At 36.2% G+C, this 22,965-nt stretch overlaps 1 protein-coding gene across 2 annotated transcripts in view; it reads left to right on the top strand.

The window, feature by feature from the left end:
- The first annotated feature begins 349 nt into the window (after positions 1 to 349).
- Positions 350 to 22,965, top strand: part of LOC136886706 (uncharacterized) — a 79,348-nt gene continuing 56,732 nt past the window's right edge. For both annotated transcript variants that reach the window (XM_068230509.1, XM_067159511.2), the window contains exons 1-2: positions 350 to 1,007; positions 6,982 to 7,077. In XM_068230509.1, coding sequence (XP_068086610.1) covers positions 942 to 1,007; positions 6,982 to 7,077 — 162 coding nt within the window. In that variant the 5' untranslated portion in view covers positions 350 to 941. The remainder of the gene's footprint in view (positions 1,008 to 6,981; positions 7,078 to 22,965) is intronic.

Below are 22,965 nucleotides of genomic sequence, written 5' to 3'. Positions count from 1 at the left end.
TGTTTTTTAGGTTCAACAGGTTGAAAACTTTTAAAATTATGTTTACACTGAGTAAGAAGTATGACACCGTATGGAAGTGAAACACAGATAATAACTGGTGCCAAGAAAAACAGAGTTGAAGCCTTTTAAATACCATGTTATCAGAAGTTCTTGCAGATCAGATTGATAGAACATGTCTTAAATTAAGAGATAGTGAATAAGCTTAACGAGAGGAGAATGGTTTGAGAGAATTTGATCCTGGGAAGGAAAATTTTGATAGAACATATCTCAAAGAACTGTGAACTTGTTCAGTTAGTTTTGAAGCTGATTGCAAAGGATAAAAGTGGTAGAAAGATTCCAGTATATGGACCCGGGTGATCAGGGTGATATGCAAACCGTACAGTCACTGAATTTTCAAGAAAGTTCATCTTGTTGCTGTTTCAGTTCCATATAAAACTGTGTTATAGATAGCTTTTTATATGATATAAGGTGTCATGAAATATTAGGGGTCCTATGACTATGATCTTGATATCGACAGATAAGTTAAATTATATTATGGAAGGGATCACTGTTTTAGAAATCATGTAAAACTGCAGGTCCTTAGCTTTGATCGAAGTATTAGTCATAGAAAACTTGAGGTCCTATAGGTATGATCACAATATCAACAGTCATGTAAAATTTTGGGTTTTTTGGTATGATCATAATATTGATGGTCATTTAAAATGACAAGGTTGTTGCTTAGTCTGTTAGCAAACACCATAAGTATCAATGACATTAATAAGGTAATATAATTTTCTGGCTTATGTTTCAGTACTAAGGGTCCTATGACTATGATCTTGATATCGACAGATAAGTTAAATTATATTATGGAAGGGATCACTGTTTTAGAAATCACTGAAATCAGTCAGTGGAAGTAATCAACCATTCCAGTACCTTCTAACTGCTTCAGTTTGCAGTGCAAAATGGACCTGGAAGCAAAGATGAAAGAGGAACCAGGCTGGATTGAAGGAAAAACAACTACATCACTTGTAAGTCTCATTCCAGATAACTTTATAGTGGTCAGAAATTAACCCTTAATAGCTGAATTAGTTTGGCAGGGGCATAATTTTCTATGTGCTTCCTCAGTATTAACACCAGCAGTCACCAGTTGCTAAATGAGCATATATGCGTAGTACATCTCTGTTTTGTTTATTTGTCTGGGAATACACCACAATGCGCTACACAAAGCTGCCAACTCATAGGAACTTAAGTTTAAGCTTGGATTAGTCTGTACTTTTTACTGTCAGTATTGAAATTACTTTGGTTTAGGGGTTGCACCTTTTTGATTTTTCCCCTTTGATTATAATAGACGATGATTGGCTGATCTAACTTTTTAAAAAACTAATATCCTCCTATACTACTGCACCATCATTAGCACCACATGTTAAAAATTATTATTCCTACCATAATTAGTGTAGAAGAAATTAAATCACAAATCTTTTATTAGTTTTTTGAGCCTGGATACACCAGTCTGCTAAATGAAATGTCAACACAGGTGTGATTATTCTGGGTTACCCTCACATCCACAATATGCTGGAAGATATTATGTGTTTTAAGGAACGAGGAGATTTACCTATGATATACAAGGGATGAAATAGCTCAAAATCTGAATGTACGTTCTCTCAAAATAAGTATTTTGCTCAGATGTTGAATTCTTCTAGAAATACAGAATAGTGATTAGCTCATTTTATTCCTCAAATACAGGTCAGATTCTATGATATATACAATAGAGAACCATGTCTAAGGGCTCTAGAATGTATGATTTCTGAGAATAATTACTTTTATGTGCCCCTTCTTAGTGGGCCTGACACTTTAAGGACTTAAAGCACATTGAACAAAATTTTTTCTTTCCTCTTTGTCATTATTTCCTTGTCCTTTTTGTGCATTCTTTTCATCTATTCCTTCGTTCAGCTACTGTTCTCTTCTGTATTGAATGTCTTAAGTTGGTATGTTCTACATCTTGATACTTTAATTAACTTTTATTAATTAGTTAACTTACATTAGAATATAAGCTTTTAATTACAGTCCCTCCCCCCTTTAATGCTGACAAGGTTTTATGAATCCAAGAGTGAAATTTAAATGTCTCGTAGTAGACCATAAAGGATCTTCTGAAACTGCAGATATACACTCCAACACTGCTGATTCTCCACTGACGGTGTCCTCATCCCCTCAGCTCCTCACAGAACATAACATAACATGCTTACAGTAGTAAAATATTTCATATCTAGCTGTTTTGTCCTTGGGCTACATCACATCTTTTACTGTTATATGACTGTGATAAGTCTGCTTCTTCCATGTGTGACCTGTACTGGCATCGTAGCTCTAATTCTTATCAAGTTCCATGTTGGACCGACAACAATATATGTATATAAACCGTGCTGTATTTCCTCTCAATTTGCTTCATGTTGTAATACTAATTTAATATGTTGTTGCCCGTGCTACCTTTCATCTTAAATGCTACTAATTAACTATACGAAATCGGGGACGAATATACAGATCAAGCGCGGTGGTTGCATGTCAATGTTTAGTCAGCATCTCAGCGTAAAACATCTGTATATATCCGATAATACTATCTATCTTCGTAAGTTCCATTGAAGAGGGTGAATTTGTTCAATAAGTTACTCATTTCTCCCCGAAATCCTATCGTAAAATCAATATGAGCCTCTAAATATATCATAACTCCGAAATACCAGTCTATATATTATCTTATAACTAACCTTGCTATCTCTACCTTGGAACATAAATGCTTAAATAATCTCAAAACTAATTTATTAGCATGCTAATACTACAAATAATAAAATAATATCAATCTCTAGTAATAGAGGAAAATAAACTCAAATGTGACACATTATCACTCTTGACAAATCAAATTCTTGAATTAATACAATTAAAATTGGGTAGGTCTCATTAATTCATTTGGGCATTAATTATTATTTAATCGTCGCCATAAGACCTATCTGTGTCGGTGCGACGTAAAGCCCCTAGCAAAAAAAAAAAAAGTTATTATTTAGTTGTGTGACCACATTTCATGATTTTATTTCATCATGGGGATAAATAAGGTTTATTCTTTATTAAAAGAGGGAGTGGTCTTTCTTTCCTTTAGGTCTATTTGCAGTCTTCTTTAGGATTGGTTTGGAAATACGTATTGACTTGTCTGTGGCATGAGATAAGTAACTCCTTTTCAACTATGGCTTCAAAATGCCATCTTAAGTAATTAAAAGAAATTAATCCTAACCATATTAATATCAATTCCAACATTCTTATATTTAAAAAAATTTATGTGCCAAAATAAAATCGAAAATCTTCATTTACGAGTGCCATATCCATGTTCATCAATTGGTCATAACCTGCTTGAGTCGTACAGATCAATTAAATACTATGTGCATTTTCAATTGAGATGAATCCTTTTACTGCCTACCGATGTGCCATGTTTAGGTTAAAACGTGCTCCAATATTATATATTCACTATGTGAGATATATTGCTAGGCGACTATATCTCTTTCCCATATGTGCTTCAAAACACATGTAAATTACGATCAATCTATCTCAATATTTGATTTAAGTTCAACCAATCGACCATCTAACCTCTATGCTATACTTAATATTTACGTATCTAGGCCTCAATTCCATTGCTTGCCTCATTTTCAATCATAACATAACCGTAGCTAGGCCATAAATTCGCGCCTATGTCATTCAATCATTCTTTACACAATAACTATTCAACATTTCAAAACACCAACAACATATTATTATTCACGCATCTAATTACTGTGATTCCTCCTGATACAACCAATATCTTTACTCAACTTCCCCATCTTTAATACTACATCGCAGTAAAACAGTTCTTTTACCTCAGTATCTATTCATAAAACTGCAAGCTGCTACTTTATTCCAATTCTTCATAAATATGAACGATCTTGGCCTTGTTAGTCGATCTGATCGTTGGGTAACCTAGTCTTCTTACTATACACTTCACTTCCTTATCTTAGCCTCGCCTAGTTTGATATACGACGTTCCCTTAAGCATATAGGTTCAAAAACATCATCATTCACTTCCCGATACTGCTCACATTAACCTAAGATCATCTTATGAGCAAGGCAGTAACACATATCTGTGGTTATTTTCTCCGGCATATGCCTTAGAATTCACATATTGGCACAAACAAGTTATATTTTGGCACTTCAGCACTTCCACAATTATACTACACTGAATGAAGTAATTTGATAGTTAACACGTCATCACACGCTCCCGCGGCAGTTTGCCACGTTTGAACAATAACCCTAATATCTTACTTTGTTGTCTCCAAGAATGTGCGGGCAGTCAGGTATTCTTCCCCCCACATCTACGTATAACGACCGTAGTCTAATCCAGTTCGTCGCCGTCTCCTTTCTACGTCAGTTCACATTTGTGTTGGTGGTGTCACGTTGTGTGAGCAGATTGCTAACCTGCGTGCTATCGCGTACAAACATTAGTTAGCATATTGCTAACGGGCGAGTTCTCGCGTATATTTAATATGGTACAGTTGCAATATTTCTGTTTTATTGTTTGCGCCATTACCTGGAAATGGATCCGTACGACGTACAACAAGCTACAGTGAGAGATTTAGTGGACAGTGTTCCAGGATGTCATTCAAGTAAATTAGGTGAAGATACTTCTGGTTATAGTGACGTTCATGAAACAGATATTTTAGAGCATGTTAATATTGGCTCAGAAGAGAGTGTTGCAGAAGAAATAATACAACCGTGTGAGGTTGGTAACGAACAACACACCTCACCGCCCAACGAAGAGGCACTGAACCTTTCAGTAGGCGCTTAGCAAGAACCTGAACATCGTGAGCCTGTTTTTAAAGTGAGTGATCAACAACCACATGAGAGGCCCCTGCAACCAGGTCAATATGCTATCTGTGGTATCTGCCCTAGAAGGAAAAATGGCAGAACAATGGTTATTTGTTGCGCATGTGATATTGCCATCTGCCGAGAACATACAGTGCCAACGTGTTCGAGATGCTCAACCCAACAGGAGGATCCAGCTGAAAATGACTAGACTGGCTGATTGTTGGACAGAAGTAATATGCTTACGATGTTTCTTAAATCAATCATATTTGTTTATATTTCATATTTTACTAATTCAACTGGACTTGTGTTAATGCAAATTATGTGAAAATGCGTAAAATATAGTATGCGGCAATTTGCTAACAGGGCGTGCTTTGATGTCAGGTCACAGCCTTGGAATTGCGGCAGTTTGCTAACATAGTGTGTTCTCGGGTTGTAAAATATTTTCAATTACTAATAATGATTTACAATCCTAAATATGATGTTTTGGTATGTAAATTCTCTTTCTTACAATGTTGTTAACGTTTGAGGATTGGTTTCTTCGTTTCAAAATCAGAGCAACAATATATAACATGCGTGAGCAAATTGCCGTGGGGCGTGGTGTCATGTAAAAATAAGGGGGCATGTGATGACGTGTTAAATTTCTTGAAAATGTTACTTATCTCAAGCCATTTTTATGTCCGATGTTGGTTTCTTCTTCCTCCTCATGGCATCTCAGAACATCTAGCCTCGTGCTGGATTGCGCCATACTGGATCTCTCTAAGTCGCCGGGCCTGAGCTTACGATGATCTGGTCAGCCTTCCTCCATCGATTTACGCTAGCTCCATTTCGAGTCCAAATTCCATGTAACGAAAAGACATTGTTAATTTCACAGAATACATCTTAGTTTTTGTATACAAAGCTCTTCCAAGTACATTGACTAATTGTATTCATGCTTCTTATTCTTTAAGGATAATGCTCAGAGTTAATTGTATCTTTATAAATTGGTTCTTTCTTGGTGAAATATATTGCCTAAACAATGTTATTTGAATCTTGTAGATAAATTATTCGTATTATTTGAGAAAATCTGGCAGCTTATTAAGTTACTATTGGCCTTATTTATGAATGCCGTAATCCGAGACCTCATCTTCAGCTCAGTACTTGGAGTGTTTTATACGTGCTTCCCTGCCATTTTTTTAAAAAGTAGTTTTCAATAGTTTGTTATTGGATTCTTCCCGCGTATGGATTCTAGTACGGTTCTCTCGATTATAACAGCTGTTCTTCTGGTTAGGTAATCACAATTTTATAGCTTGTTTCTGGTGTAATCTTTTTGCCAAAGTAGATAAGAATAGGACGTTTTCAATTTTTTTTACGTACAATTGTTCTTTTTTCATAGAGTTTCCTTTCCTTCTCGCTGGGCAATGCCTCTTAATTGCGATCAACTTGTCATAAAAGGTTACTCCGTGCATTTTGATGCTTGAAGCTGACCTGCGCCATTTTTCATCCAATCTATCTTCATGTCAATTGACGTCAATTGTAACGTAATGGTACACATGTTTGTTTCATATTTTACACTTGGAATCATTGAAATATGCTGTTTGAAACAGAACTGTATTAATGTGATGTCAGCAAAACCATAGTAGAGAATGTGATTCCATTATTTCAAGTAATTTTAATATGTCTATAAACAAGCTCTATGCTGAGAACAAAAATCATTTAGAAATGTTGTGATGCTTGTAATTGGTTCAGACAACTTTTATGATTTGATTGATATGATTGAACATATGAAAACAGTTCATACAATTTAGTAGTTGTGCCTATGGCTGCTTCCTTCCAAATTCTGTGTGAGATAGCCCCAATTCCATCCCTGGTATTATATCTTCTGACATGGCTAGAAAATGTTTCTCATTTTATATGTTGTTCTCAGTCTCATCCTTTCTCTGCATAAGGAGTGAGCAAGAATAGTAACACCTTTCTCGGTACAGCCTTTGGTTATAGCAATCCTCTGCTGGAAGAAATTTTCCTTAAACATTAGTGAAATTCCGATAGTAACTGTAATACTGGAAATTAATGAATTAACATGCTCATTTTTTAATGAATGTATTTGTAGATGTGTGCTATGAGCATACCTAATATATCTTATTTTCCACAGGAAAATTTCGAACATGCATCAAAAGTGATAGCTCTGAAAGAAGAAGTTAAATCAGAGTTAACCGAGCCAGAGTCATTGCAGGAAAACTCTCTTGAGGTAATGTACATAATTTGATAAGCCATCGTCAGATAATGGAAATGGGTAGAAAATGGCTCAACAGATAATGGGGTTTGATCCATCCTTTTAGTGCACATGATTGACAGTCCTACTGATAATATACTTGTATATGAGTTTTCACTTTTCCTTCAAGATGTTCCACGATCTTGCTTTATGAATTGTGCAGCAGTTAGAATTATTCCAAAGACCACTAGTCTATGTCATTTGGTAGCTGGTATCATTCCTACTAATACTTTTGGATTTGTAAATTAGTTTTGAACACAAAGTAGCTGAAAGATACATCCTTTTGTTATTGTTACAGGATATTTTACTAGTTGTTTCCAAATGAAACACCTTTGTTATCTTATTGATTATATTAATTATTGTTTTTTAAATAATACAGTAATTTGTTGATACAAGTTGCAGGTGATATGCTTATTTACTGTGATTGTTCGCTTGTATACTACACACATTGTAGCCATCTCTTGGCAAGTAAAAAATATTATTTTTCTCTCTAATATGGTCTGTGATGGTACTAGTCCATTGTGACTTTTAATATTTGTACAGGGAGGTGCACCTCAACCCCGTACATTTAAAATAAGCGCCTTAAGGAACACTATCTATCGAACAAAACTTGAAACCGCTAATGATCAGAAGACGTCACTTCTGAATAACTGAGTGATATGTTATTTTACAGTTTCCTAAACTGACTGGATATCTTTATTGTTTTGGTGTACATCAGAAAGTTTGCATTTTTCTCCATAGATATCCCTACAAAAAGCTGAGGTCATGCACTCTGGTGCAAGGTGGAATAATTAATGATTTAAAGAAGTTTTGGGTTTATTTCTCAACTAAATTGACTTTCATTTATTTTGATACTTCAGTGTTTTTCAACACTTCCCTCTCATCCCACCAGCTTTGAAGTCTGGCCTATCACAAATTTTCTGTATTGATTTTTCGGCCAATCATTAGCTTCTTGTCACTTTTTGAGTATGAAATAAAATGGGAGGGTGTGGTCGGATTTACCCCAGAGCCTTCTCGAACCTACCCCATGGGTATAAAAGCCGCAGCCTTTTCTAGTTACCTTGTCTTGTTCTCGTCAAATTTCTGAGTGTGTGTGTTAAGAGAGGAGGTGGGGTGCCTAATTCTTTGGCAGGCAGAACGTCAGCCCAAGTAATGGCCACCAGTTTTCTATATCTGTAGCTGTCTCCGCAAACTCACAGCTGTTTTCAAAAATGTGAACTTTCATTCTGCTAATGTAAAATTTCATACAGACTTAAATGGTAAATTGGGGATAGAGAGTGTGTTTCCCTCTCAAATTCCCCTTCAGTTTATCTTGAGGTGACTACGATTTTGTAACTTTTTTCTCCTGTAAATCACTCATTCACTTCTCTTTCGAGTCACCTTAGTTGTGTAGAATTTGTCTCTGCATCGTCGGGCTACAAGCCCAAGTAGGGTTTCAAAACTTGGTTTTCAAGGTGCGCAAGTTTACGGCTGCATACATTTTGAGTTTGGGACAGTTATATAACCTGTTGTTCTTTTCCATGAAGGCCCAGTAGTATGGTTAGGCTACTAGATACCCCTGTGTAAAGGAATTGTAAAAGGTTCTGTCTAGAGATGCCAGAAATTGTAAGGTTTTGTGTAATGTCTCCCTGAGTAGGTTGTAAGGAATTGGGAGCACAGCCTCCTTGGTTGAATTTAAAGAGCATATAAACTCTTGTCTGATATTTGTGCAATTTTGAGTGGGGCCTTTGGAAGGCCGTATGTGTAACCTTTGGAGCAAGGTGCTCTTGAACTATGTCTTGGGAGATATCTCTCGTTATCTAAACAAACGCAACATTTGTGACGTTGTAAACTTGTAAATTGGAGCTGGAAGCTCAAAACTTGTAATTTCCAACCCTTGGGTTTCTATTCTTGTTTGTTATTTTGTACCTGACATTTTGTTCCTTGACCTAGTGAAGAATTTTGTTAAATTTGAGATCTGAAAAGAAATATAACCTTTGTTTTAAAGTTTAAATTAATCTTTGATATCGTAGATAGACCCATTCAAGCTGACACCTTCTTTCACCTCCCTGCGTTCCACAGATAATCTCAGAACAATATTACTTAAACATGCAATGAATAAATAAGCCATTCAAGGGTTACCTTGCCTTTCTGATTCATACTTTGTAAGGATAGTGTTTGTGAGTAGCCCATTACTCACCTGAACATTCGTTACATGGACGAATTCATCATTACCAGGATGCACATTTGATCACTGTCATCGTCCACTTCATAGCATGCGTGTCATCTTCTTTCACTATGACTATATTGCTATGGGGTATTTCATTGCCCATTTATTGAGATATTCATTTCACCATCTCTTCCAGAAGTTCTGGGTTAGCTGCTAAAAATATAGCCGCGTGGGGAAGGTTGTGATGAGAGAGGAAGTATAATCATGATCAGAGAGTGTAGTAATTGGCTCTCGTATAAGGAAATTGGTTGTAGTTAGGTAAGAAGTGTCAAAAGGTTCATCATTTAGCTTTGGTGAGAGGATGTATGTGTTTCAAGAATGGTCCATTCTTTGTTGGTGAAGTGATAAGAATCCATCACTTCTCTGGGACGTTAAATCAGACTCTTGACAGCTGCTTCCTAGATTCCACCAAAGTGTGATGCTGCACAAGGGATGAAATGCCACGTCAGTCCCTTGTCTGCAGTTGTGTGAAAAGATGGTTTCTGAGGGTGATTTTGCAGAAAGGCCTTGATTTCTGTAGCTGCTCCAAATAAGTTTATGCCATTATTGCTGTAAATGTTCAGGGGTTGACCTCTATGAGAACTAAGTGGATCAAGTGCGGAGAGAAATGTTGTGGTGAGATAAGGTATCATGTCTATATAGACAGCCTTGGTATTTAGGCAATCTGGTCTTGTTCGATTTCACACAACTTTTTATTAGAACTGAGCCAGCACAGTCTATTCTAGTTTTAAGGAATGGGTATGTCAGGGTTAAAGGCACCATTTGTATATTTCTCATTTAATTATTCCTCTATGTAACACTTTGACTAGAGTAATCAGGATCCTGATTTTTATCCCCCAGGCATGAGATCACGTCTGATGATGCCCATGCAATGGGCGAAACATATATTAGTATGACACAATGTAACACTTGAGACGTGTGTGAGTGTGGCTTCTTTCCATTCCCCTTTCTGAAGAGATCCTAAACTTGTCTCTCAGAGTGTTGAGTGCCAGGATGAAGTAGTCCAAGGTGTTCTGTCATCATAATTATATTTGTGAGGTGATACAGAATTTCTACATTTTTCACTCCAGGAGTATTGTAGTCTTCTGCCAACAAGAAGATGGCCTTCTTGATCTATGATTGGATTAATAGTCTTTACATGAGTTGTTAGTTTGCTGCACAATATTAATATAATATTTGTGTACAGGGTTCAACTCCGATACAAACAGTGGACTTTAATTTCACTCCATGGGTTGTTTACAACAATCTCAGATAATTATATGTTACAAATCTCATGACTGGTCCATATTGAAATGTACATTATTTCAACAATGTTACAAGAGTTTATTGAAATCCATGTAATCAATATACATTGGGGTCTTAAAATTAAGATTTATATATTGTAATACTAATTTAAGGGGACATGTTTCGCCCATTGTTTGGGCATCGTCAGCCGTGATCTCATGCCTAAGGGATAAACATCAGGATCCTGATTACTCTAGTCAAGGTGTTACATAGAGGAATGTGTGTTATAAAAATGAGGAAGCTTGTAAGTTCACAAACGACAATTTACACAATTAAGACACGTTTAAAAAATATTTGGTGAGAAGATGTATGTGTTATAAGAGTGGTACCTTCTTTGTTGGTGAAGCGATAAGAATCCATCACTCTTCTCATGTGATATATCAGACTCTTGGCAGCTGCTTCCCAGTGTGGTGCTGCAGGAGGGATGAAATGTCATGTCAGTCCCATGCCTGCAGTTGTGTGAAGAGTTGGTGTTCTGAGGGTTGTTTTGCAGAAAGGCCTTGATTTCTTTTGCTGCTTCAAAGAAGTTTGTGCCATTATCACTGTAAATGTTCAGCTTACAGCCAGCAGCGAATAAGCTCAATGTTCCCCCCATCTCCTCTCCTCCGCCACACACCCTTCCATCAATATCACACAGATACAATACAAGAAGTGCAACTGTCATTGGTTCTGATGCTGCAAAGGCAACTAGTTCCCACCAGAAAGGTCGACGGGGTGAGTAATTTTATACACAGTGTTTTTTGTCAAATTTTTCCCTTTTTGCTCTAATCTTAAAAATGCTTCTAGCCTCCTCTCGTTACAGATTCTTCACTACACATCCCTCAATATTCAATTTCAACATTGAAGCTGTAGCCAACTTCTAGCACAAGCATCCCCATTTGACTAATAGGACAAGAGGAGGCTATCACATCAGCTAGTAAAGACACACACGGCAACACACAGTCGTGAACCTTTTTTCACGTTTTCAACAAAAATAAGAAGACTGTGGCCTCACCAAACAAATACAGGATTAAAAGGGTGTCCGCTTAAAAAAAAAAACTAATATCCTGCTACACTACTGCACCATCATTAGCACCACATGTTAAAAATTATTATTCCTACCACCCATATGGAATACTGGTAACCGGGGAATGTCAGCGAATTCCGGAAATAGTGGGCAAACCAGGAAATGTCCATTAATAGAAGCACATTTTTCAATTTTTGTAAGATTAATCTTGGGCATGTCTTTTATGCCAGGAATAAATTGTAAAGAAACCTGAGCCAAGTGTGATCGCAAATATGAAGTAACCGATATCTTCAATAGCTATATGAATAGCATATAGCAGGCAGTAGCGACTATGTTCGATCAAATTTTCAATGTTTTGATCTGCTTACTATTACTGTGTTGTTTGGGAGTGGTGAGGCCTATATTGTGTTCTCAGTTTTCTAATCGCTTAAATGAATGGCTTCCACAGCAGAATATGCATATAGACAAAATTCCACTACCCAACAAATGACTGTGTTTGTTTACTATGTAATGATGTGTGCAATAGTCACTACCTCATAAAAAAAAGAGAAAAGACACTGACTCAATGCAGGAAAGTGTGAAATTCACTTAAACATAATACTCACTTGAGTGCTCATTATTATTATTATTATTATTATTATTACAATTATTAAATTATTAAATGTGCTGATGTAGGTAAACCTTGTGTAAATGTGTAATGCACAGTGACATTGTTCGATACAAATTCTTATAATTTTGTTAATTGGTATATCTGTAATGAAGGATAAAAAAATTATATGTTTATGGTTTTGATTATAATTCTGTATAACTTCTTATTGGAAGAATTGTCACTTACTTTTCTTTCTGCTGCGTAATTGTTTGGTGTTACTCCTAGCCTCTTGAGAACTACTTGTTGTTCTGCTTGCACTTCTTGTATTATTTGAGTGAATACAAGAAGTGCAAGCAGAAAAACAAGTAGTTCTCAAGAGGCTAGGAGTAACACCAAACAATTACGCAGCAGAAAGAAAACTATACCAACAAGCCATTATGGAATGTACGAGAACATTTTAAATCCAATATCACATTAGAAAGTGTTTCATCAACAAGTTTGTTCACGAACAATATTATCCTATTGACAATATAAAATTAATACCAATACATTTATATAAATGTTACTCCAGCAACGAGTACAAATCAATTGTCCATAACATAGGCAATGATCAACTGCAGAAAATTGTCAATATAGTTCACAAAGTTTTAACGACAATCATACAAGTCAAGCAACATGAATCAATACAATTAGCCAGATCTCAAAAGTTTTTTATTTTTGTTTATTTTTTATTTTTTAAATAATTTAAAAGATGTTCACCAGATGAGTTTTGTCAATAAAATGTTAGACTTAGAAATATTTTAGACAAAATGTTTTAACTTAGACATAATTTTATTGTTGTTTGACATTTAAAATGTTATAATAAGATTGTCAATTAGTTTTATAGGAGTAATCTTGATCCAAAAGAATTGTTTCATGATCTTATACAACCTTAAGTGAATGATAGTTGGCTGATGATGCTCACGAAAAAGGAACGAAACATGTACCATATAAACATCTTAATAAATATGTAAGTTAGTACTATGTTTTTATTGTATTGAATAGGTGGTAATTAACAGAATTATAAGAATTTGTATCACAAGTAGATCTTCAATACGGACGAAGAAGATGAAATTTATAACCTGCAGTGACATTGTTCGAGTCACTCCATGTTGAGTTTCTAACCTATATGATATAATGGTTGGTGACGGACGTTAGTGAGTGAGGCTCCACAGTAATCAAGGGATTTGAATGTGTTGAACATCAGTGGAAGTGATAGAAACTTGCGGAAGTGTTACGTTTGTATTTACGAATCGATATACCCATATGTTTTGTTGGTGTTTATCTTTTTCTTCCATATTTGCAATGTAAAGAAAATGGGGAAACGATGGAGTTGGAAGCCCAGCCACTACCAGTGCTGCTAACGTAGACCGCCTCGTGAAGTGCGTGTTGGAGGACTTCATTAACTCGGACAGCTTCTTTGAATAAATTGTGCAGGCCATTTCGACTCGCATGACAGAAGTGGTTATAAAAGAACTTGAAAAGAGTTTAAATTTTAATATCGAAGCATTTTCAGAGTTAACTGAAAAACATGATAAGAAGGAGGCGGAAATCCGCAAACTGTAGGAGGATATGGATGCCAAGTGCAGTTCATTGGAGCAGTACAGAAGGAGAAATAAGTTAAGAAATTTCGGCATCCCTGAATGTTCGAACGAAAACTGTGATGAACTAGTGCTCAACATGTGCAAAATAGTAGGTGCAGATGTTAGACTTAATGACATTGATAGGTGTCACAGAGTAGGACCTTGATTACGAGAGAAAACAAGGCATATCCTAGTGAAATTTGTCTGTTATCGGTCACAGCAGGATGACTTCACTAGGAAAACAAAACTGAAAGGCTTATCCACAACAATCCATGAAGATGTAACGGCTATCAGAAGACAGCAATCCAGTGTTTTGTTCTTACAAACACTTGGTCTGACTCAGTAGACATCGTAATCGAGAAGGTGGACAGGATGGAATTAAGAGTGTGCCAGTTAAAGGAACTTCCTATGGCATAAGCTCCTGTTGCAGCGCTGCCTTATCACTTGACAATGTGAGTCAACTCCCATCCTTTACTGTAATTCGCAGCTGAGAAGCTAGCTTTTTTTTTATTTTTTTCAAGTAACCTTATCTATCTAGCATCTATCTACGTATCTATCCATTTACCAAATTTATTTTTCTATTTATCTAAATATCTATTTGCTTATCTGTTTTCTTATCCTACCACCTGTCGATCTACTTACTCTTTAATAAAATTTTCCTAACTGGATCTAATTTAAGTCAGGCCTCTGTATTACGTCTACATAGATCTAACATCAACACTACATAGAATAAGCTCCAACTTGACTATTCTGTATGCCTAATCTGCTGTTGCTCGTTATCACTATTATTATTATTACTTTAATTAATTTAATTATCTAAAATACATTAATTGCTGACCATTCTTAGGATGTAGTTGCATGCTGTGTTCTAGTTAGTTTCATTTTAGCAGTTGGTAATGCATACCACAAACAGCCGTAATCCCTGTGACCATAGCAATACTTACCTTGTCACACTTCCCCTTCTGCACACATCCCTTCAAACTGTCTACCTGCTAATCCATTGACCCGAACTCCACCCCTTGAAGCTACAACACACATTCTCCAGTTAGCCCTAAATACACATAAAAGCGCACTTGACATATGTCACCTTAATGCCCAGAGTTTAGTTTCTCAAACTCGTATAGATGAACTAAATGCGATTTTCATACTGCTGTCCTTTGATATAATCTTATGCAGTAAAAGTTGGTTGAAAGTCAAATATCAGGCTAAGAATCTGGAAGTACCTGGCTACTGCCTTCTGAGGAATGACAGACTGGGCAAAGGGGGAGATGGGGTCTGTGCTTTTGTCTCTTCGTGTTTGAAACTTCAAATTATTTGTCAGTCGCCCCAGCAGTATGTGCGAAAACCTGAGTACATGTTGACATTGATGCACGTCTCTACTGTGAAATGCTTAGTAGGTGCTGTATACAAGCCGCATAAAGCTCGCCATCTGAATGACTTAGAGAGCACTCTCATGTTTTTGACATGGTGTTCAGGGAGACTATGAAATCGTTCATACAGGTAGGATGGGGATTGTAAGGCAAGGATTTGGTGCAATGAAGTCAGGTATGCAGCTTGCATCTCTCTTCAAGGCATAGCCATCCGAGGTTGACGTAAGACTGGGTAACATGATCTGAAAATTTCAGATTACATATAAATCTTACACAGGCATTCTATGCACATTTTAGTTTATCTCGAAGCTCAGTTTTCACGTCTGTGTAAACTACATCACAATAATTGAATATTGGAAGAACGAGGGTTTCAAATAGTTTCATATTTAAACTGAACGAGAAAAGTAAATTTGAAACTGTTTAATATGTGCAGCATTGCAGAAAAATTGTCTACTAACAGATATTGTCTGATCTGTCCAAGAGAAGTGCTGGTTAATGATCACTCTGAGATTGTTTACCCTCTTGCAAGAGGGTAAAGCTTGATACTGAAGTCATACATCACGGATGGACATGCGACAGTGCTCGCTATTCCTAAGCGTAAATCCTCAAAGCAATTTCAGAGTCTGGAAACATTACAGGGAACAAACGTACACTAGCTTCACTGGCTCGTAAATAATGGTGTTGCATGACAGTATGCATGCACCATATAATCTCAGCTTTGGTTACTTGTTGAAAGGTAATTCTGTAGACATCTTGCCTCTGGTGAACCTTCTGTAATGGAAGTAGAAGAAGAAGAAGTGGAGTCATATGTGATAGAGTTCATTGTGGTAGCTGTGGTAGGCAGAGGACAATTTGTGTTTGCAGCCAGGGTCTTATGGCCACTTTGTTGCTGAAAGAATTAGAAGAACAGAAGCTCAACAGTCCTTGGTGTCTATAGACAAGGGAATTTCTTCGCTGCAGCAGTAAGGGTAATCAATTCTTTTAACATCTTAAATTGAATTTAATTAGAATAAATTCAACTTCCAAGTTATAAAATTTAATCTGCACATTAATTGCTCATTTAGTTTGGATGTTAAGCTTTCAAAATATATTTTAATATTGCTGTCATAGCTGGAAATTCCTTTATAATTTTATTTTTTTGTCATTGTGTGTCAGGGAAATACTGGTTTTTATGTCTGGAAAACAGGGAAATGTCAGGGAATTTCAAAATCTGGATTTGGTGGACACTCTGTTTAATAACAGTAACAACTCAATTAGTCACTCAGCTGTACACTCTCTGATAACACTACAAGCTTCTTACAAGAGTATTCAGTGTCATCTTTCAATAATAAAACAACTTAAGGTCCATAGTAACCATTCTGTGACTTCAAATTGAGTTGCCTTAAACCAGGTTCCATTCATATTTGAAACTTGTAACCTGAGGCCATAATTTTAGCCATAGACATTCTTATTGTTCATGTAAATATACACAGATTGGCTATTTTTTAAATTGTCTTAAATATATCAATGTAAAACTCCACCAACATTAACAATTAATCTCACACATTTTTTAGACATGCATTAATTGTGTAAATTGTCATTTGTGAACTTACAACAAGTTTCCTCATTTTTATAACACACGTTTCCCTATGTAACACTTTGACTAGAGTAATCAGGATCCTGATTTTGATTATTTAGGCAGGAGATCACAGGTGATGATGCCCATACAAAACATGTTCCATTAAATTAGTATGACAAGATGTAAATCTTAATTATAAGAATGCTATGTGTACTGAATAGGTGGATCTCAATGAACTTTTGTACCATTGTTGAATTAATGTGAGATAATTTGCCAACAATATACAGCTACTCTCTATACCTTGTTTAATCTTGCAACTTTTATTATGAACAGATCACCATGCATGACTGTAAGAAGCATTAGTGGCATTTTTTGAATTGGGAGATTAATTTGAACATTACGTTTTCATTTTGGGCTAGTCCAGGGATCTTGATTCAACCATCTAGGACCATGGCAACAAACTGTATTGTTGATGATTATGGTCATTTATTAGTTGGCTATTCACTAAGTCAGCGTGTTTCCTCTATTCTTTTTTACTTCGACATCCTCCCTAATGTTTCTTCTTTCTTATTGTACAGTTGGTTAGGAATCATCTGTTCTTTTTAATGAGTCTAATTGTAAATGTTGGTGTCACTCTCACTGATCTTTGTAATATTTCCTTTGTGATTCATTTTGAAATATTTTTCAATATTTTTGTGCAGTACTATTTGTAACTTGTTGTGTCTTGTGTTTCAATACATCCGAAGTAGCCAATTCTCGTTCATACACTTGTGTCCTTTTATTTGTGTGACGGCTTGTGTGTTGTTTATATCTTCTGTTGCCGTGCTATCATCGTTATGTACGTACGATGCTGAGATAATATAGTTATAGTAATAGTTAATAGATAGATTAGATAAAGCATACAAGTAGTGGAAGAAGAAACACAATAAATAATTATGATAATAATAATAATAATTGAACAATAACAACAGAAACTCGCAGTGAGAAGGAACTAGGCTAAGAGAAAATTATAGGGACAAGAGGAAACCAAAGGTTAACAATGTAAATAAGATATATATTTAATGATAAGTAAATTAGTAATTAAACATTTCTCAACAAGAAAGCAAATGCCCAACAAGAGGCTTTGCAGCATATAAAGGAAACCTCAGAAGACAAGGAAATTGTGCCGTATTTACCATAAAGAATATCAGAAATACATCAAAGGCCGTATGAATAAGTATAAGCGAACAATAAAGAGTGGTAAACTCCAAGAACCTAAAAAAATGAGAAGAAAAGATGCTAACAGAAGGAAAAAATGGGAATGGAAGTAGGGATCAAACTGGGGAAAGGATTCTCTTCATCGGGTGTAGTTAAGACTTCAGGATGTTTTATATTATTATTATTATTATTATTATTATTATTATTATTATTATTATTATTATTATTATTATTATTATTGCAAAATGTAGCAATGCTCCTAGGAAGCAGATAATGTGAGAACAAAGTTCCATTGTCCGTAGTACAGTTCATGTTTAAAAATATTTAGTAGGAATAATGAATCGCATATGTAATTTGATGCCGAAATAAGCTGCCGAAAGCAAAGTTCAAACCAGGGCAGATGGCCCAAAGAAGAATCTAATGACAAAATAACGTGATGATAAGCCTTGCTCACCAAATAATCCGAAGAATTATAGTCCAGATGGTAATGACGATATAAACGTAGCACAGTTGTTCGGTGCTCCACCACTCCGAGACGAAGGTAGACTCAATTTTAGAGCGGTGGAGGAGAGAATATATAGCTGTATGGAAGCGTCGAGATGAATAGAGAAGCTGAAAGCCAGCATGTTCCAGAAATAAGAACGTCGTAATCAGGATAACACAAACACACATAGCAAGTGGAGAAGGCGATGCGTAGAGAAGAACGGTAGAGACACGGGATGGACGGAGTAGGCAGGCAGCAGGTGAGCAGGGCAGTACAGTGAGTGAAGCAGCGGCGGCGTGTTCAGAGAAAAGCAGCATGCGAAGGTAGGAAATATACGTATCATATAGCGGAGATCGTAACACTTCCCCCCCCCCCTGTACCATCTACGGTATGCCCCTTGTTGGCCGGTACTTGCATATGTCTCTTCGATGATCATATTTTACCTTTCGTATGTAATTATACTAAACTATCCATCACAGATTCACCTCAATTTTTTGAAGAACTGGTTAGGTTTCATGAGTTTTCTGACCTATTATTAAATGCTGCATGAAAACTTGTGTTGCTGTGAGCCTACTTGTTAGAAACTACAGTAGAGTAACCCCTTTTTTTGTCTCTGACAACTGAATGTGGAACATGTCTGTGGTTCAGGATAAGCATTTTGTTTGGTAATGATTGAATATTACAGGAATAATGTGCACGTAGGTGTAATCCAGGCTGATTTAAATATTCTAGATTTTGTAATTCCCAGTTAAGTTGGGGTTTTATTCTTGATAGGGTAATTCTGACAAGATGCAAACTCCTGCAGGACTACATTCCGGCACTAGATTTCTTTTTCTTATTAGGTGGGCATGTAGAATATTCAGTACAAAGGTGGGTTGGATCCTCTAAATTCTTATTTTTTTGTGTGTGTATGTGTGTGTGTGTAATGCAGGCTACTTTAAGTTTATTAAATTTGGTAATTCGCAGCTGGGTCAGGGATTTTATTATTTATTACCAGGTGGGTGATTCTGAAAAGATGCAGACTCCTTCAGGACTAAATTCCGTCACCAGCTTTTTTCTTATTGGGTATGCATCTTAAGTGTTCAGTGTGAAGGTGAGTTGGATCCCCTAAATTATTATTATTAATTACAAAATTTGAGCTTCCAGCTCCCTATTTACAAGGTCCCTACGCCACTACTGTTGCGTTTAGTTAGATAGGCAAGCAGATGAATCTCCCAGTTTGTTTTACAGAAAATTTTAAATCACAATTTTCAAGAGCACTTTGCTCCAAAGGTTACCATTTATCGCCTTCCAAAGGCACCATTCAATATCACATAAATATATATACATTTGAATAAAAGAGCATCAATGCTCTACAATTCTACTTTTAATTCTACTTTAACTTTTACACTAGGGATAAGAGCGTCTTGCTCAATCATATTTACACTTTCTGGCCTCTCTACTCACAACCTACATTTAACAAGACCATTTCAATTGATTATACTAGCCCAAAAATCAAAAAGCATGGAGGTGGAAACTTGTGCTCCTTGAAAACAAAGATTACAACTCTACTTAGGCTAGTGGCCCGACGATGCAGAGGCTAATCCCACAAAACTGAGGTGACTATATAGAGAAAATTTAAGTTACAAGGCTACAGATAGAATATGGATACAAAATCCTAGTCACCTCAAAAACGACTTGATAGGGAACTCGAGAGGGTGTCACAATCTCTATTCCCGAATTTTAGTTAAGTACATTTGATTTACCCGAACTTTTACATGAGAAGAAAGAGAAGTATACGTAACTACTGAAATGGAAAATGGTGGCCATTACCTTAGCTGATATTCTGCCTGCCAAAGGATGAGACCCCCGCCTCCTCTCTTAGTACACACACTCAATAGCACGACGATCAGCAAAACAAGTTAACTCGAAAAAACGTAAGCTTTTATACCCGAGAGGAAGGTTCATTTTTATTGGACAGTCAAAAAGTTACAAGAAGTCTATGATTGGCAGAAAAATAGATACACGAAATTTTTGATTTGCCAGACTACAAGGCTAGCGGGATGAGTAAGAAGTGTTCAAAACCTAGTAGTATCAAAAGCAAAGAAAGTCCGTTCAGTTCAGGAAACCTATAAACACAAAAGTTCTATAAATTTCTAGTTGTTCCACTTTACACCAGAGTGCATGACATCAGTTGTTTAATAGAGACATCTGTGGAGAAATATCCGAACATCTTGAAATAGCTGTTGCCAACTATGATACACCAAAAAGGGAACAAAAGGAATGTAGTCTGTTTAGGACACCTAAATATAACACGTTACTCTATCACTTTAGTAGTGACATCTGTTTACGAATGTCCCAACTTCTTGCACTAGTTCTTTCAATTTTTATGTGATAGGTGGCGTTCTTCAATGCGCTTCATTGAAATGCACGCGGTTGAGGTGTACCTCCCGGTACAATTATCATTATTAGTGTGTGTGTGTGTGTGTGTGTGTTTTGGCACTTAATAATTTAATTGCCTAGCTGAGTAGCTCAGACGGTTATCTTTCTTATTGTGCATGAATGTTGAGTGTTAAGTACAACAGCAGCTTGGATCTTCAAAATTATTATTTCAAGCTATTCAAACGTTCGAGTATGGTTATTAAGACGTAAAGCGATTTTTTTGTCCACCACCCCGTTAAAGGAAGTCGAACTTGATGTGTTTCAATTAAACACACAAGCTCTTAATGTACAGTCATTTAGTTAGCATGCTCGTTTCATGCACGTGTAAAGAAGCCACTTGTTCGATTCCTAGTCTGGTCGCTGGTTTTTTAATTTCTTTTAGCTCGAAGGTTGTGGGTTTTGAGTCCTTTAGCTGTTATGTTACTTTGATTCCCAGGCGGACTGGTGATTTTATATTTGCTCGCTTCTCTAATGTTAGTTACCAAGTGATGTAAACCAGCAGGCAATTACACGTCTCCAGGGTTTAAATCTGTAGTGTAGAGCTCAATGCGCGAACAATAAACTGTGTATTCCCTGTCTTACCAAATAAGTTACTTCGAAGTCTAGTCAACTTGCTCGTACCGCCAATGTTCTTTTGCTGAGATTTGCATACTAGACTAATTGCAAAAACAATGAACTTTGTATTTCATGTCACAGCAAATATTTCCTAGTCTAATCAGAATGTTCTTGGAATCAATCTTTTTTTGCTAAGACGCACGTATGTCACGACCTCACTTAGTACAGAATTTGTTGCATTCTCTTTCCACATTCAATTGAAAAGGTTTGTGCTAATGGTTCACACTTAGTCTTCAGTGAATGAAAAGCCCGTCATCGATTCCGGGTCGGGTTGAGGACTTTTAACATTTTTTCTTCTTGTGAACTTAAGACTTTTAGTTCTGAGTCGAAGTTAGCTCCGGGTTTGAGAACCCAATTCAGCGATTGTTTTCATTGCTCAGAATTAAAAGTTTTAATTTTTGGTGTTAGATATTTGAATAGCACTTCAGCCTTGGGTCCAAGCGAGCTCCATGTTCAAATCCTAGTTCTGTTGGTGATTTTTCCTTTGAATCTTGTAATGCTAAAGCTATTTGTTTTAGTTGACTGAGCACAGAGAGTGATTATTGCCTTAAACTGCGCCTGCTGCCTCATGTGCTCAATAATATATCTCCATAATGCAGTATTCTTTGTAACTTCCTCACCGAGCTCGATAGCTGCATGCAGCTACTAGCTTAAAGGTGATGTGCTCTAAGGTTATCAGATCCTGGCCCTCACCACAGGTGTTATAAATAGCCGAATTAAATTTGGTTTTTGCGGAAATCTCAATGTTAACTATAATTGTGCCATATTCGGATAAATATGTTGTAGATGAAGAATTTCTTTCCACAGTATATACTACTGTATAAATTATACAGAAGTACTAAAAGTGTATTATTTTGATATTTTGATGGGTTGATATTTTGTAGAAATCCTATGTGTGATGTGATAATTGCATTTTTGGATTAAATTGTTGTGTAGAACTTTAAAGTGAAACTATCTGTAGATTTGTACAGTGCTTACACAGTGTCATTCTACATTATTAACAGTTTTCTTAGATGCCTAGCTATCTTTTAGCTGTTAATTTTAATACTGTAACTGGTTTTACAGTAAAATAGTGATAATCATTTCATTTACTATTTGTTAATTGATAATTCACCCAAGTGTCATTGTAATGTTTTTGATCCAACCCAATCTCTTCGCTTTGGAGATAAACTGACCCATGAGAGAAACACTTCTGTGAGTGTTGGCTTCCAAATATTCCATGGAATAATTACCACCTCACCCTATTCCTTATGGTAAGTCCCATATTATGCATCACATCAAAGGAAGTAGAGAGTGCCATTAGGAGTGTGAACAACCAAAAAGCGCCAGGACCAGATGTCTTTCCTACAAACTTCTGGAAATTATAGCAATTTATAGAACTCATTATCAACTGGCTGACAAGCTTTTTCATTGAAAGATTTGACTCTGGCTCTGTTTCCAGTCATTGTGCTGTAAACATCTTTGTGCCTACTTTGAACCAAAATGACAATCCAGCAGAATGTGTAAATT

Source organism: Anabrus simplex, chromosome X, assembly GCF_040414725.1.
Source record: "Anabrus simplex isolate iqAnaSimp1 chromosome X, ASM4041472v1, whole genome shotgun sequence".
Lineage (NCBI taxonomy): Eukaryota > Metazoa > Arthropoda > Insecta > Orthoptera > Tettigoniidae > Anabrus > Anabrus simplex.
The sequence above is the reverse complement of the archived record's forward strand: the minus strand, read 5'-3'. Positions and strand labels throughout refer to the sequence as shown.